The 15,543-nt window shown below is 49.4% G+C and overlaps 1 protein-coding gene across 1 annotated transcript in view; it reads left to right on the top strand.

Annotated features, from left to right (window-relative positions):
* The window catches only part of Kiaa0930 (KIAA0930 ortholog), a 40,684-nt gene that overhangs the window by 13,149 nt on the left and 11,992 nt on the right, over window positions 1-15,543 (top strand). The window contains exon 2 of the mRNA XM_057791543.1: window positions 10,602-10,753. Within this exon, the coding sequence (XP_057647526.1) occupies window positions 10,602-10,753 (152 nt within the window). The remainder of the gene's footprint in view (window positions 1-10,601; window positions 10,754-15,543) is intronic.

Genomic DNA, 15,543 nt, shown 5'->3' with positions numbered 1-15,543 from the left:
CACATACCCTACATTCCAGCCCTTGCTCCTTGCCTAGCTGTGGGCTCCATCTGCCAACGGCCTGATCAGGGGGCACTTGGGATGCTCCACACTCAGCAGTGATAGGTGCTGGGTGGGTGCTGAGTTCTTAGTCCAGCTGGAGCTAACTGTGCTCCTGGGTAGCCTCTCCTTGCTGCAGCATCCCTGTCTGTTTAAAGCAAAAAACAAAACACCTGCCGATGGAACTGTGAGATGGGAGGGAAGTTTAGCATGATGCCTGGCATTTAGGAAGCCTTAATGTGTTTCTAAATATGGGACAGAAAACTGGGAAACAGGAAGGAACCTCAGCTCCATGGCTTCAGAGTCACTCTGGACATTTGGATACGTTCTTTCAGTCTTTGTAGGCATTTAAAAGCAAAGCAAAACAAAACATGTTCTCATAAGTATTTATATATGTCCACTTTCTGTGTTCTGTCTCCCTCTCTTGATGTAAGTAATTTTCTAGTCGTTAAGTTGTATTACATTCTGGCATTTGCTAACTATAGCTGCTGAAAATGTCTCGGTTCCTTTTTATTTGTGTGTGTGTGTGTGTGTGTGTGTGTGCGCACGCGTGCTTTGGTTTGTTTTTTATTTTATGTGTGTGCTTTGGTTTGTTTTTATTTTGTGTGTGTGTTGTGTAGACGCCTAAGGTTGACAATGGGTATCTTCCACAGTTTCCCTCCACTTTATTTTTTGAGACAGAGTCTCTTACTAGACTTTTGTGGCAAGCACTTCACTGGGCCATCTCCAGAATCCCTGTTTTGGTTCCTTTTGTTTGTTTTCTGAGTTAGGGGGTCTTACTGAGCAGTCAATCCTGCCCCCCACTTCTCAGTTCCCCTGCCTCAGTCTACTGAGTGTTAGGATCATATGTGGGCATCTTGTCCAGCTATTTTTGGTTATTTTTTCAGTAGATCAACTTAAGATACAAAATTCAAAATATATAAGACAATTCTTTTTTATTGTTTTTTTTATTGAGCTATATATTTTTTTCTCTGCTCTCCTTCCTCACCACTTCTCTTCTACCCTCTCCCATTATCCCCACACTCGCAATTTACTCAGGAGATCTTGTCTTTTTCTGCCTCCCATGTAGATTGGATCTATGTATGTCTCTCTTAGGGTCCTCTTTCTTGTCTAGGTTCTCTGGAGTTGTGAATTGGAGGCTTATGTTTCCTTGCTTTATGTCTAAAAGTCACTTATGAGTGAGTACATAGGATATTTGTCTTTCTGGGTCTGGATACCTCACTCAATATGGTGTTTTCTAGATTCATCCATTTGTCTGAATTTTTTTTTTTAAAAATTTATTTATTTATTGTGTATACAATATTCTGTCTGTGTGTATGCCTGCAGGCCAGAAGAGGGCACCAGATCTCATTACAGATGGTTGTGAGCCACCATGTGGTTGCCGGGAATTGAACTCAGAACCTTTGGAAGAGCAGGCAATGCTCTTAACCACTGAGCCATCTCTCCAGCCCTTGCCTGAAAATTTTAAGATGTCATTTTTTTCTGCTGTGTAGTATTCCGCTGTGTAAATGTACCACATTTTCTTTATCCGTTCTTCAGTCGAGGGGCTTTTAGGTTGTTTCCAGGTTCTGGCTATTACAAATAATGCTGCTGTGAACATAGTTGAACACATATCCTTGTGGTATGACTGAGCATCCTTTGTGGGTATATACCCAAACGTGGCCTTGAGGTAGGTTGTTTCCTAATTTTCTGAGAAATCGCTATCCTGATATCCAAAGGGGTTGTACCAGTTTGTACTCCTACCAGCAATGCAGGAGTGTTCTCTTTACCCCACATCCTCTCCAGCATAAGTTGTCATCAGTGTTTTTGATCTTGGCCATTTTTACAGGTGTAAGATGCAATCTCAGAGTTGTTTTGATTTGCATTTCTCTGATGGTTAAGGATGTTGAGCATTTCCTTATGTGTCTTTCAACCATTTTAAATTTGTCTTTGAGAGTTCTCTGTTTAGGTCTGTACCCCATTTTTTTATTGGATTATTTGTTCTTTTGATGACCAGTTTCTTGAGTTCTTTGTATATTTTGAAGATTAGTCCTCTGTCCGATGTGGGGTTGGTGAAAATCTTTTCCCATTCTGTAAGCTGCCATTTTGTCTTGTTGACCGTGTCCTTTGCTTTACAGAAGCTTTTCAGTTTCAGGAGGTCTCATTTATTAATTGTTGCTCTCAGTGTGGGTATGAGCATATGAACACAGATGCTGGAGGCCTGAAGAGGACACTGGATCTCCTGGATCCAGCTGACAGTTGTAAGCTGTCGTATGGGTGCTGGGAACGTAACCTGAGTCATCCAAGAGCAGCCAGTGCTCCTAACCACTGAGCCTTCTCTTCAGGCACAAGGACACTACATTTAACATCAGGAATGGGAATTGAACTTGACTGTTCTCCCAGCATCTATGATCATGCCTTATTTCTCTCTTGAACTATAAATTGATGTGAATACATTGGTAAGCCTAATATAAGATTATTCTTGCACTGCTAATTAAATCTTGTTTAGGCAGTAGCATGTTCTTAGTGGATTTCTGGATCCTGTCTAGTACCTCAGGTAAGATTTATTGTTGCTGTTTTGAGTCAGGGTTTTATGTAGTGCTTGCTGGTCCTGAATTCATCAGGTAGCTGAGGATGACCTTGAACTTCTGATCCTCCTGCCCCTGTGCTGGGATTATGGCTGCTAACTGTCACACCAGGTCTGCGTTTAAGGTTTTCATGTTGATCCCTATGTGGTTTTATTGAGTATATGTGCCTGGGCATGTTGTCTTGGAGTCAGTTGTCTATCTCATAAAACGAATATACAAGTTTCATGGGCTCTAGTAATGTCTGAGAAGCTGGAGTTGCCTGTGAGCCGATAGCACTGCCCTCCTGAGGATGTATCGAGTCAGTGATGCCACAACATAGCACTCCTTGACCAGTGGGCTTACCTTGACCACCTCGTGCAAGTGCAGGAATCTTGCTGATGGGAAAACTGAGAGGTTGGGTCACTTACCCAGACAGGCAGAAGGCAGGAGCGTGGACCAGGGCAATTCTAATTGGTCCCATAGAGGCTTCTCCAGCTCGGCAGTGAGATGGCCTATGCATGACAGCCTCATCAGATAGCATGTCCCCTTTTTGGTGAGTGAGAACCATCTTTGTGGAGGATAACTGGAGTCTGTAGGCTTGGTCCTTTGCAGGGAAGTGGACCTGCAAACCCTGGCACACGAAGCATCCTGCCCACATATTTCTCTGTGTTACTTGAAGCTCCAAGCACTTCGGAGCACATTGGCTGCTGTGGTCACTCACACAGTAGCAGGGAGGGCAGAGCTGTTCTTCAGGGCTCAGAGTGTGAGGGGGAGCTGGCCATTCAGCACATGACCTCGGGGGCTCCTTAGACTCATGATTTATCAGCTAGGAGAACCCTGGCTCTGCCCATGTCTCTATGTGGGATGATGGAAAAAGCAAGTTCTTTTGAGGAGCTGGGTTCGAGTCTCAGCTCTCCAGTCTGCTACTGAGTCACCGATTTCCAAGGCCTTGTGTTGAAAAAAAAAGGGCAGATTTAGGGCTGGGAGTATGGCTCAGTTAGTAGAGTGTTTACGTAGTATGCATGAAGCCCTAAGTTTGGTCCCCAGGACTGCATAAACCCAGTGTGGCGGTGTATGCCTGTCATGTTCGCACTTGTGAGGTAGAGGGAATTCAAGGCCATCCCTGTTCTCCATTCATAGCAATGTGAAGGTCAACCTGGCCCACATAAGCAGTGTCTCCGTAAAAATAAAAAAGGCTGGGCATTGTGGCGCATGCCTTTAATTCTATTACCCGGGAGGCAGAGACAGACGGATCATTGTGAGTTCAAAACTGGTCTGGTCTGCATAGCAAGTTTCAAGACAGCCAGGGCTCTGTAGAGAGATCCTATTCACCCAGCCACCCACAATATCATATAATGACTGACTGACTTCACACTATGTTGAGATTATCCTCCTGACTTTGATGAGGGGGTCTGAAGGGTAAGAGCCAAAGTTCTTTATAAACTGCAGAATGTGGGGCACAAACTGACACCGTTACCCTGCTCAGCCCTGTGCTGTGGAGCTGCTGGTCCCTCACCCGCCTCTTCACCATTACAGTGCATAGTGAGGTGGAGAACCTGCTGCTGCAGAGGCGAGAACCCGAGGGCTAGGGTTCGGGGAGGCCCAGGCCTAGTGCTCCCCACTGTGTGCCCTTTCCACCTGTTGAGGAGCCATCAGTTCAGGAGAATCAGAAGTTGCTGGGCAGGAAAGGCAGCTGTTTGACGGTCCTATTTGGAGCTGGCTATTGTGTTATAATATTTGTATGCCTTCCCAGTGAGAAGTCATTCCAGCACTCAGAGATCTAATAAAGGGAAAACTCTTTAATAAAAGCACACAGCCATTCTGGCTGATGCACAAAAGGGAGCTGGCCCTGAGCAGGAATCTTTATCTACATAGGTGCACGGCCCCCTTACACTTGGAGCAGTGACACGTGCTCCAAGAGACAGAGCTTCAAGGTCTGGTTGTCGGGAGAAACGGGGAGATTTGCAATGTAGAAATACTTACTGCCATAGTTATCCCAAGACAGACCAAGGCTGCTTTTCCTGGGCCAGTGCCAGAGTTGTCCTGCCCGCCTGGCAGAACTATGCTCTTCCCAGTAAGAGGCACAGGGCTTAATTTGCATTGTCAGCCCAGGTTGTCTCTGAACTGCCTGGGAGAGGCACACTCCTTTAGTTAAATTTCCCTTTTGTGTAACAGTATTTCCTGAGCGAGTTTGCTGCTCCATCCTTACCACCTCCATTTCCTCCGTCAGCTGGAGTTAGTTTTTACCTAATCATTCATGGGAGAGCCTGTTGCCGCCCACATCCCTGCTCTCATGACGAATGATAGACATTGCAAAGTGCTGAGAACCGGCACCTGACAAACAGGTCTCCAGCTGGGACTGAACAAGGCGACAGACACTGCTCTTGCTTTTCAGACCTCAGACAGTAAACAGCAGAGCTGTCTGACAGAATGCCGGGTCTCCAGCATCACAGACAGATCTCAGAATTCCACAAAGGTCAACGAGGTCAAGCTCACGGGTGTGTTCTGTTTGGGCATGAATGCATCTGATGTTAGTCACCAACACATTAAGTAAAATGCCTTAGACAGAAGTCATCTTAAGGCAAGGTTGTGAATCGATTGCCTGATGACAGCGTGGTCAGAGTTGCTTACTCCTAGCCTGCCCCTCGAGTTCCCCTGGAACTAGAAATCAGTTTTCACTGATTTCCCACCCAGCAAGGAAAACTGCCCCTCAGGACTCCAGCTTGGGAGGGAAGAGCCCGGCGGCGGAGAGCTGTCCGTGGTGCTGCCCGAGTGAGTGGCTCAGCTTCAGGCTGTGTCTGCTGCCCTGGGGCTTGCGCTCACTGAGCTCTGGTTGGTAAACCTGCAGCCTCTGCCAGCAGAGGTGGCTGGAGGGTGGGAACAGATAGGGTTCTGGAGACTAGAAAGGTCTGTGATAGCCAGGCAGCTCCCCCAGGGGATTTTTTTGCTGGGCAGGCCTGGGGAAAAGAAGAAAGAAGGGCTTATTTTGGGAGAAACAGCAGGCCAAGAATTCAGTTGCCTCTTGTGTGTTCACTCACAGCTACTGTGCCACAGGACAAAACGATACCAGGAGACTGTCATTCATTACTTCACTCTGCTGGTCAGAGAGGCACACAGGGCAGCTGCATCCAAGTTCCTCACTTGCAAGGTTCTGGGAAGGTGGAAGGTTACTGGAGCAGTCTGGGTGGGAAACAGTTGGGACCAGGATCATGTAGGATTTCAAAGCCTGCATTGCTCTGTGTCCCCAGGGGTTGGCAATTCTATGTCAGATCTGTCCTGCTCAGCTTCTGGGCATGGAACACATCTCTGTGTCTATCTTTCCCTCCCTGTGAAGAGGACTCTCTCCCTCCCCCTGGATGCTCTCTAGGCTTGTGACACCAAACCATAGATTAGGTTTGTGGAGAAGGGAAGGCAGGCGGGGAGGCTGACCGAATCCCACTGTCCTGTCCCTGCAGCTCCTGGTTCCCTGTGGTTTGTGGTGCAGTCAGTGTGTCTACAGCTAAGTTTTGCCTTTTTACCCAGTGACCCACATTCCTGTGTCTGTATGCGGTCTTCACAGCCTTTACAGGGAGGTGTGACTGAGGGTGTGGCTTAGGAATGGAATAGAAGGCTTGCTTAGCACAAGTGAGGCCCTTGGTTTGGTTCCCAGATCTTCAAGTAAGTTAATAATCAAATAGTCAACAGACATTTGGTTTAGTACACATACTGTGATTTGCCTAATTACTGGCAAATGCCAGTAATTGCAGAATCCTTCCCACCTTCTGAAAGTTGTTAATTTGCTCTCGTTACCACAGAACAGAGTGTTTAGTTTTGTTACATTTTGTTTTGCTTTGTTCTACTTTTTTAAGGTTTACATATTTTTATTTTACATGCATGAGTGTTCTGCCTGCAAGTATGTAAGTGTACCCATATGTGTAGTGCCCAAGCAGGTCAGATCTCCACAGAGGGTGCTGGATCCCTGGAAGAGAGTTACAGAGATAGTCGTGAGCTTCTTTGTAGGTGCTAGGAACTGAATCCAGGTCCTCTGCAAGAGCAGCCAGTGCTTTTAACTGCTGAGCCGTCTCTCCGTTTCTATTACTGTATTTTTAAAAACAATCACCCGTTTGATGTTTGTTTGTTTCTTTGTTTTTTGCGATGAGATCTATTATAAGCCAGATGACCTTGAACTCTGGAGTCTGGGTTACAGGTGTACATGGTCTTATATCCAGCTTCATCTGCTTTTTATGCCTTTAGTCTTTTTCCTTTTTCTGAAACACCATATGAATTTAATCATACAGGATTTAGGCTTGTGAGCCTGGCCTGTGTGTGTGATCATTCTGATCCCCCATGATGCTATGGGGAGTTGTAAGCCATTGGCCAGTTCAGCTGTTTCCTGTGTCTACTTTTCAGGTTTCCACGGGGGCTCTTAGGAAAAACTCTGTGCACATGTGTGTGCTAACTTCTCTGTGGATACACGCCTCGTTCTCTAGTTGGACATGGGAGGACTGAGTTATGAAAGCTTTATAGGAATCTTACTTTTTTTTTTTTCTGGTTTTTCAAGACAGTTTCTCTGTAGCTTTGGAGCCTGTACTGGAACTAGCTCTGTAGACCAGGCTGGCCTCGAACTCACAGAGATGTCTGTCTCTGCCTCCTGAGTGCTGGGACTAAAGGCATGCACCACTACTGCCTGGCTGAATCTGATATTTTTAAGAAGGCAAATTTTTCCTTTGAAAACACCACTAGGTGCCAGGTGGTGGTGGTGTACGCCTTTAGTCCCAGCACTCAGGCAGAAACAGACAGATCTCTGTGAGTTCGAGGCCAGCCTGGTCTACAAGAGCTAATTCCAGGACAGGCTCAAAAGCTACAGAGAAACCCAGACTAGAAAAACCAAACCAAATCAAAACAAAACAGAAAACAAAAATAACAGCAAAAAAATACCACTTGAGGGACTAGAAAGATGACTCAGAGGTTAAGAGCACTGGCTGCTCTTCCAGAGGACCCAGGTTCAATACCAGCACCCACATGGGCAGCTCATAACTGTCTGTAATCCAATTCCAGGGGATCTGATATCCTCACACAGACATACATGTAGGCGATACACCAGTGCACATAAAATAAAAATAAATAAATTATTTTTAAACATACCACCCAGGATACTGGAGAGATGTTTCAGTAGTTAAGAACACAGACAGCTCTTGCAGAAGACCCAAGTTAAATTCCCAGAACTGAACATGGTGGCTCACAGCTGCCCATAGCTCTAGTCCCAGGGCATCTGATCTTCTTACTTCTCTAGATACGAGGCACACATGTGGTGCCCAGGCATACATACAGGTAAAATACATATACACATAGAATAAAATAAAATTTCCACGTAGGCCAGGCATGCTGGCTCACACCTCTAATCTGAGCACTGTAGAAGCTGAGATAGGATTCCAGATTAAACAGACAAGTAGGGCAGCGAGATGGCTTAGCCGAAGTCTGATGGCCTGAGTGTGACCCCACCCCCGCCCCAGATCCCACATGGTGAAAGAAGAGAACAGACTCCCACAGTTCCCACATATACCACAGCATGATGCGCACGTGCCCATAGACATGACACAGATACATACACGTTAAGAAAAGGACAGTGGTGAGGAGTAGGAAAAGGACATTTATTCAATATGACCACATGGTGAAGATTAGCAGAAAAAGAGGCCCAAGGATCCCTGAATCATGAGGGGTAGGTCTAAAGATTTATTATTTTCAATTATGTGTGTCTGTGTGTGGTTTTGTGCACATGCATACAGGTACCCACAGAGGCCAGGAGAGGGCGTTGGGTCCCTTGGAGCTGGAGTTACAGGCGATTGTTAGCTGACTCATGTGGGAACCAAACCCCAGTCCTCTGAAAGAGCCGTGGCTCCAGTGTTGAAGCACGTGGACTATGTGGGCCTGCCTGGCCCCCACCCTTTCCCTGAATAGGGCTCTCCCACCTTCTGCTCCTTGGGCCATGGAACTGCCAGTTTCAGTGATTGGCTCCTCAGCAAATCCATGAGCATGGGTTTTCCAAGGCCCTAGTGTGGCTATCTGGCAGCTCTGGGCACATCCTTTAGCCTCCTCTGTGAAATGAGTTGGGGACATTGAGTGACAGTGAGGGTTTACTGTTACAGGCCACATAGGTCTTTGCCTAACTCATTTGTGGCCAAGGTCATTTGATGGAGGAGGGTCATCTGTCTATGTGTTACTCTCATTGGTTAATAAAGAAACTGCCTTGGCTTTTTGATAGGGCAGGATTTAGATAGGTGGAATAGACAGAATAGAATGCTGGGAGAAAGAAAGCATAGTTGGTCAGATGCCATGGAGCCAGCTGCCAGGTCAAACATGCTGAATCTTTCCCCGTAAGCCACCACCTTGTGGTGCTACACAGATTATTAGAAATGGGTTAAACAAAATGTGAGAGTTAGCCAATAATAGGCTGAAACTAACGGGCCAGGCAGTGTTTAAAAGAATACGATTTGTGTGTTGTTATTTCGGGTGTAAAGCTAGCCATGCGGGAGCCTGGCAGGACGAAAAGCAGGCCTGCTCGCCTCATCATTGCAGTCATTATCATTGTTTCGTTAATATTGTAAATTGCCTGAATGCCCTGGAAGCTACTACCAGGTGACCTTTTGTGGTTCTGGGGACAGAACCCCTGACCTTGTCCATGCTCAGCAAGTGCTTGGTCACAGAGTTGCAGCCTGGTCCCACAGCTGACTTGTATTGGGGAACACAAGTGACCTTTCCTTTTGAGAAAGAGCAGTACTTTCCTCTGTGACTGACACCTGTGAGTTGCCTGGCAGGGACACAGGTTAGATTGAATCACAGGCCCCTGCTTGTCAGGCCACAGATGCTTCTGCCTCATCTAATGGTGTGTGCACAGTTGGACATTGCCTGGTACAAAAAGGAGGCAGGAAGTTCCAGTGCCAGTGGATGTGTCCCCCACCCCCACCTGTGAGCCTGTGCTCCACCCCCTCACTTGAGGCTGGCAAGGTGTGCTGACCCTGACCCCTCCCACTGTGTGTTGAACCAGACAGGCGTGGAGGATCACACATTGCTGTCAGCGGGTGGAGGAGAAGTCCTAGTTATGTGATGGCTGGCACCTTCTGCTTGCCATCAGCCCCTGGTCTGGCCACTGACTGCTTCAGAGGATGGTGGAGGGTGTCGTACTACTTAGGCTTTCCCAGAAGCAAGGCACTAGGGCTAGCTCTCCACGGTTGGTGGCGGGGAGATGGGGAAAGAGAGAGTTTAATGTGTTGAGTAGCACAGGGTGACGATTTGTGTTGATCCACCTAGAGAGAGCGAGCCCACATTTGCTGACATGCTATGTGCCCGGCACAGACTGTTCATCTTCATGTAAGGAGCTTGTGGCTCAGCAGCTTAGCCACCTGTCCTGTGTCACATAATAAAGTGGCAGAGCCGAAGAGGAAACCCAGATTTTTCTTAGCAATACTTGGAGGGTGAGTTTCTTCTGTCTTGTACAGGAAAGGATTTCACATTTCACTCATCATGTAGAAATACCTTTTGTAATAAAAATCTGAAGGAATCTAATGGGACTCAGTCTGGCGTCCTCTCAGGTCCTTCCTGCCTGTAGCTGAGCTGCACTGGCTGTCCCTTTAAGTCGGATTCTCCTTGGGATTGCCACCGCAGCCAGAGGGGGAGGGCTAGGGATGTCTGCAGTGAAGATTTCCCCTGCAAAGCCTTTCTCCTTGCAGCATAGCCAGCCCGCCAGTGACGTCCTCACAGCTTCTAGATTTCCCTTTTCCTCTCCTCACAAGCCGCTGATTCATCGGCTAGGCAGTAGGGCCTGGTAGCCCTGGCTGTCAGGCTGCTGCTGGGTGGAGTCCTTGGCCTCCAGGGAGGCATCCCCAGCCTCTCTGATACCCATGGGTCAGGGTGGCGGGCACCAAGGGAGAAGGGGCACAGCATCCCAGCCTTGTCAGATCTCTGACCAGAAATGCAGGGGGGGGAGGACCAGGCTTGACCAGGAGGGCCCCTTCTCACTCCTCTGGCCTCCTCCTGTAGGGTGCTTCAAGGATGACCGCATCGTCTTCTGGACCTGGATGTTTTCTACCTACTTCATGGAGAAATTGGCCCCCAGACAGGACGACATGCTTTTCTATGTACGCAGGAAGCGAGCCTACCCAAGCAGTGAGAGCAGCATCGACGGGAGGAAGGTGGGTGACACCCCCAACCTCCCCCCACCTGTGCCCTGAACATCCTGTAGGGTTTCCTTCCTCTCTGCAGCATTCATGTGCAGCTGAAGGGAAGATCACACTGAGTACCCAGCACATTGGAGTGACCCAGGAGACTTCTTCTGGGTTTGCTGAATTGTTTTTGCCATGACCCCAAAAGGCAGTAATTGTAGCTAAAAGAAAACTGAGGCTTGGGTTCCAGCTGATGCGACCAGCCTCTTAGAGTGAGTGAACAAATGGGGGTACAGGGCTTTGAGCCTCAAGTCCAGGACACTTCCCAGAGTGGACAGGACGGTAGCTGGATGGTAGTGATGGTACGATGGACTGTGGTGATGGTGACGTGGTGATGGTGACGGCGGACGGTGGTGATGGTGACAGCGGACCGTGGTGATGGTAGACGGTAGTGATGGTGATGGTGGACGGTAGGGATGGTGATGGCGGGCAGTAGGGATGGTGATGGTGGACGGTAGGGATGGTGATGGTGGATGGTAGGGATGGTGATGGTGGACGGTAGGGATGGTGATGGCGGGCAGTAGGGATGGGGATGGTGGACGGTAGGGATGGTGATGGTGGATGGTAGGGATGGTGATGGTGGACGGTAGGGATGGGGATGGCGGGCAATAGTGATGGTGATGGTGGACGGTAGGGATGGTGATGGTGGATGGTAGGGATGGCGGACGGTAGTGATGATGATGGCAGACGGTAGTGGTGGTGATGGCGGATGGTAGGGATGGTGATGGTGGACGGTAGTGATGGTGATAAAGTGTCCTTCTCTGACTTGGTCCTTACTATAAACTAGGGGGATCACTCAGGGCTGTCCTTGGTCTTCTAAACTCCAAGCAACTGGGCAGATAGACAGATGAGGAAACAGGGCTTAGAGAGAAGCAACTCACCCAGGGCATTTTGTCTTCTAAGTGTGGCAGTGTTGCTCGGAAGTGGTGGCACACACCTTTAATCCCAGCTCTTGGGAGGCAGAGGCAGGCGGATCTTTGTGAATTCAAGGCGAGCCTGGTCTACAAAGCGAGTTCCAGGACAACTAGGACTGTTACACAGGGAAACCCTGTCAAAAAAAAAAAAGTATGTCAGGGTGGAGTTCTTGAGACAGATTCTGCATGCTTTCTTCTCTTTTCAGAATTCTTAGTGACCTATAGAAGTTTAAGCAGCCCACATGTGAGGCATGGGGATAATCTGTTTGCCTTTAAGAATAAATAGTGGTCAGAGTTTGAGGCTGGTTTGTGACTAATAGCCTGTCTGCTTCCCTGCACCCAGCAGCTCAGGCTCTGTGGTTTCTTAGGCCTGACTCCCACCCTTAAGTGCCGGGAGCTCCTTCCTGTCACATGCTGCACATTTACAGAGTGCTTTTGCTGTGAGTGGTCACCTGGGCGCTTGCTGCAAAGGAGGCCTTTGGTGGCTCTCTTACCAGGCTGTCATGGGAGGGGCCTGCAGGAGCCCATGAACCACTGACCAGGGGAGGGTAGATCTGGAGACATGTGTGATGCGTGGACTGGACTAGGGCCCAGGAGTGACGGGTGAGGCAGGAGAAGCTCTGTGGACGAGCTAAGACAGAGACCCGACTGGTGGGTCCATCTGGCATCTGTTGGTTGTGGTACCAGTGAGGCAGGAACTTCCTCAGTAGGGGGACCAGCCCTGGGCTCCTCGGTCCTACTCCTTACGCCCTTCCTGTCTGGTATGCCCATCGAGTCCAGCTTTCTCCCCTTGATCAGTATTGCGGTTGTGGCTCGGACCCAGACATCTCTGGAACTTAGAACTTAGACAGTCAGGGCTGAACCTCCCATTGGCTACATGTGAGGCTGGAATGTTTGGGGTGATGTGGCCACAGAGGTGCCTTTGGCAGGAAGGGACAGGTGCTATGGAGCCTCTGCGTGCTGGTGAGCCAGCACCAGTGCACCCTGGTCATAGGCATTGCTTTCACCCATACCTTGAGATGAAGGTCCTTGGAGCAGCAGGACTGGGAACCCCATCTCTGGCTTCAGCCACTCCCTCCAGCCTGTCATGTCTGAGACAGGCACGTGTGAGGCATTGTCTTATGGGTGGACCATGCATGGCGATTCTGGGAGAGGGGGTCATGCCAGTGTGCACCGTTGAGCGGCCAGGTCGAGAGGAAAGCGGGATGATTAGTTGATGGCATCTGGGTGGAAGAGAAGTAAGCAAGAAGACTCCTTGAGAGAAGCAGCCCTGGGCCCCAGCAGGAGGGTCCCTGGGGTTGTTCTGAGACGCTCTTGAATATTTAGTGGGTGTTGAGGTCAGTGGAGGCAGGCCTGCTGAGAAACAGTGAACCCAAGGCTGGCTGCTCCTGCCTTTGGGAAGCCCTCACCGGGCAGACAGACACCATTGTGTAGTGGCAGTCACAAAAGAGGTGACATTTGTGTCCAGGATTGCAAGGCAGCTGCCGACTGGAGACACACCCCGGGGCTGGTATAGCGCCTGCGTGGTAGACAAGGGCTGCCGTGCACATTTGGCACAGTTTGTGACATAGTGCCAGGTGCGCACCTGACCTCAGAGTGATATGTGCAGGGGAAAAGGAAGTCACCAAATGTCACTGGAGTGACACCAAGAGTAACCGTAATTTGCTGCTCAGATGGCTTCGCATAGGTGTTGGAAAGCACACACACACATATATCCTCTTTGTGCTTGGTTGGCCTCCTGCACCTCTACATGGGTTCCAGGGAGGGCTGACTGGTGGTGTCTGGCACAGGGTTTGGAGGACCAAGTTTAGGGTCAGGCAAGACTCAAGTCCATCCAGTCTGGACATCTTTTCCAACCTGGCAGTCTGCAGTGTGACCTGGAAGGGGCAGGCTGTGGGTATACCCAGAAACCCCAACATAGCAAGAAGTAGAAGCCAGGGCTGCCGAGATGTGGACGCTAGCACCTGCGCACTAGGAGTGTTCTGCGGCAAGCACCGCACCGCCTCCCACCCTTTCCCAGCCTGCTGATGTCGGTTGTCATGGCAACCAGCTAGGCTCCCTGCCTAACTGAGGAGGGTGGGTGGTCAGAGCCAGAGCTGCAGTGTGGGTGGGCACAGGTCTGGAGTTCTCATACCCTGCTTCAGGATCACTCTGGGGGTTCGGATCTGGTTTCCCCAGTGTGCCCTAGATTTTCCGCATAGTCTTGTTATGCCAACCCTCTTCTCAGCAGCCCATTTTGTCGTTGGCACTGATGAGCACTGGCATCTGTTTGTGTCCTCATCTATGCTGGTGGCCTCCTGTTGACATCCTCGGCGATCCTGGGGTAGAGATTACCCCAAACCTACTTGGAAACCAGAAACCAGAACTCAGGAGCAGCGAGTGTGTTTCTCTGGTCCTACAGTGTTTAGTCTTATATTTACTCTTTTGGGGTGTGTGTGTGTGTGTGTGTGTGTGTGTGTGTGTATCTCACTATGTAGCTTTGTCTGGCCTGGAACTCTATGTAGACCAGTCTTATATTTTCTTTTGGTAGCTTTTCTTGTGTGTGTGTGTGTGTGTGTGTGTGTGTGTGTGTGTGTGTGTGTGTGTTACTATGTAGCTTTGTCTGGCCTGGAACTCTATGTAGACCAGTCTTATATTTTCTTTTGGTAGCTTTTCGTGTGTGTGTGTGTGTGTGTGTGTGTGTGTGTGTGTGTGTGTTACCATGTAGCTTTGTCTGGCCTGGGATTCTATATAGGCCAGGTAGGTCTCAAACTCAGAGATCTGCCTGCCTCTGCCTCCTGAGTCCTAGGATTAAAGGTGGGTACCACCACATCCAGCTGGTAGCCTTTCTTCATTGTCATGTACATGCATGCAAGGGTGTCTGGGTTGATGATCTTGTATGTGTGTGAGTGCTAGGGTCACCAGCCTTCAAGATCTAGAGATCCAACATGACTAGTATGCTCAAGGAACCTTGGCCCCCAGCCACTCCCTCCCTGGGCTCAGCTGGACTTTCGCCACTTGGGTGGTTTTCCCCACCCTGAGCTAATGTGTGCCTCTGGCTGCCTCTCAGTCCTTTACTTGGGAGCATGCCTGTTGACATAGGCGACTGTACTTTTTCAGTTCGGTTGTTGGGTGCTGTTGCTGACTGTTCCCACCACCACCCGCCTGTCCCGCTGTGGGTGGGTGTCTGAGTGTTCCCTGCGTGTCCTCCCCTTTCCGCTAGCCTGCTGACCTAGCACAGGAGTGCAGTTGCGCTGTGGGTGTTCCCCACCCCGTGCTGAGCCAGTGGCGCTGAGCACCTGCCTGTGTGGGTTCTCCTGCAGGACAGTAAACAAGATGGGTGCTAAGCATGGAACAGCCAAGCAGGCAGTGGAGTGAGACAAGGCAGACAGTGTGGTGGCTCCCAGCTTGGAGTTGGAGTGATGCCCACAGCCACACAGACCATGGGAGGCAAGAGCCCCACCCCTGTAGCACCGCTGCAGGTGACCCCAGAGCTGCCCAGCAGGAGGTGACTGTTGCCTCTTGGAGCTGACCCTGTAGGAACCCACCTGGGCCTACTTAGGACCTGGGCTCAGGACCCCTAGGGACAGCTTGCTTTCACACCTGCTTTTGCTATCTTCTGCCTCTTCTGCCTCTTCTGCCTGGAGTAGGGTGGACGGGGCTCTGCTCTCTCTTTGATGAGTGTGTGGTATGTCATCTCTAGCCTGTTTGATCATCATCAGTTACGGTGGGATTAATGGTTCCTTTCTTGCAGATAAAAGGTTAATAATTTGTAAAACATGTAGACTAGCCTCTGCTGCCCACTGCGAGCCCAGTAGATGTCACTGTCACTGGGAACTTGGGAAATACGATGCCATAATTATCACA

Source organism: Chionomys nivalis, chromosome 17 (assembly GCF_950005125.1).
Source record: "Chionomys nivalis chromosome 17, mChiNiv1.1, whole genome shotgun sequence".
NCBI lineage: Eukaryota > Metazoa > Chordata > Mammalia > Rodentia > Cricetidae > Chionomys > Chionomys nivalis.
This window is presented reverse-complemented; position numbering and strand designations above follow the sequence as displayed.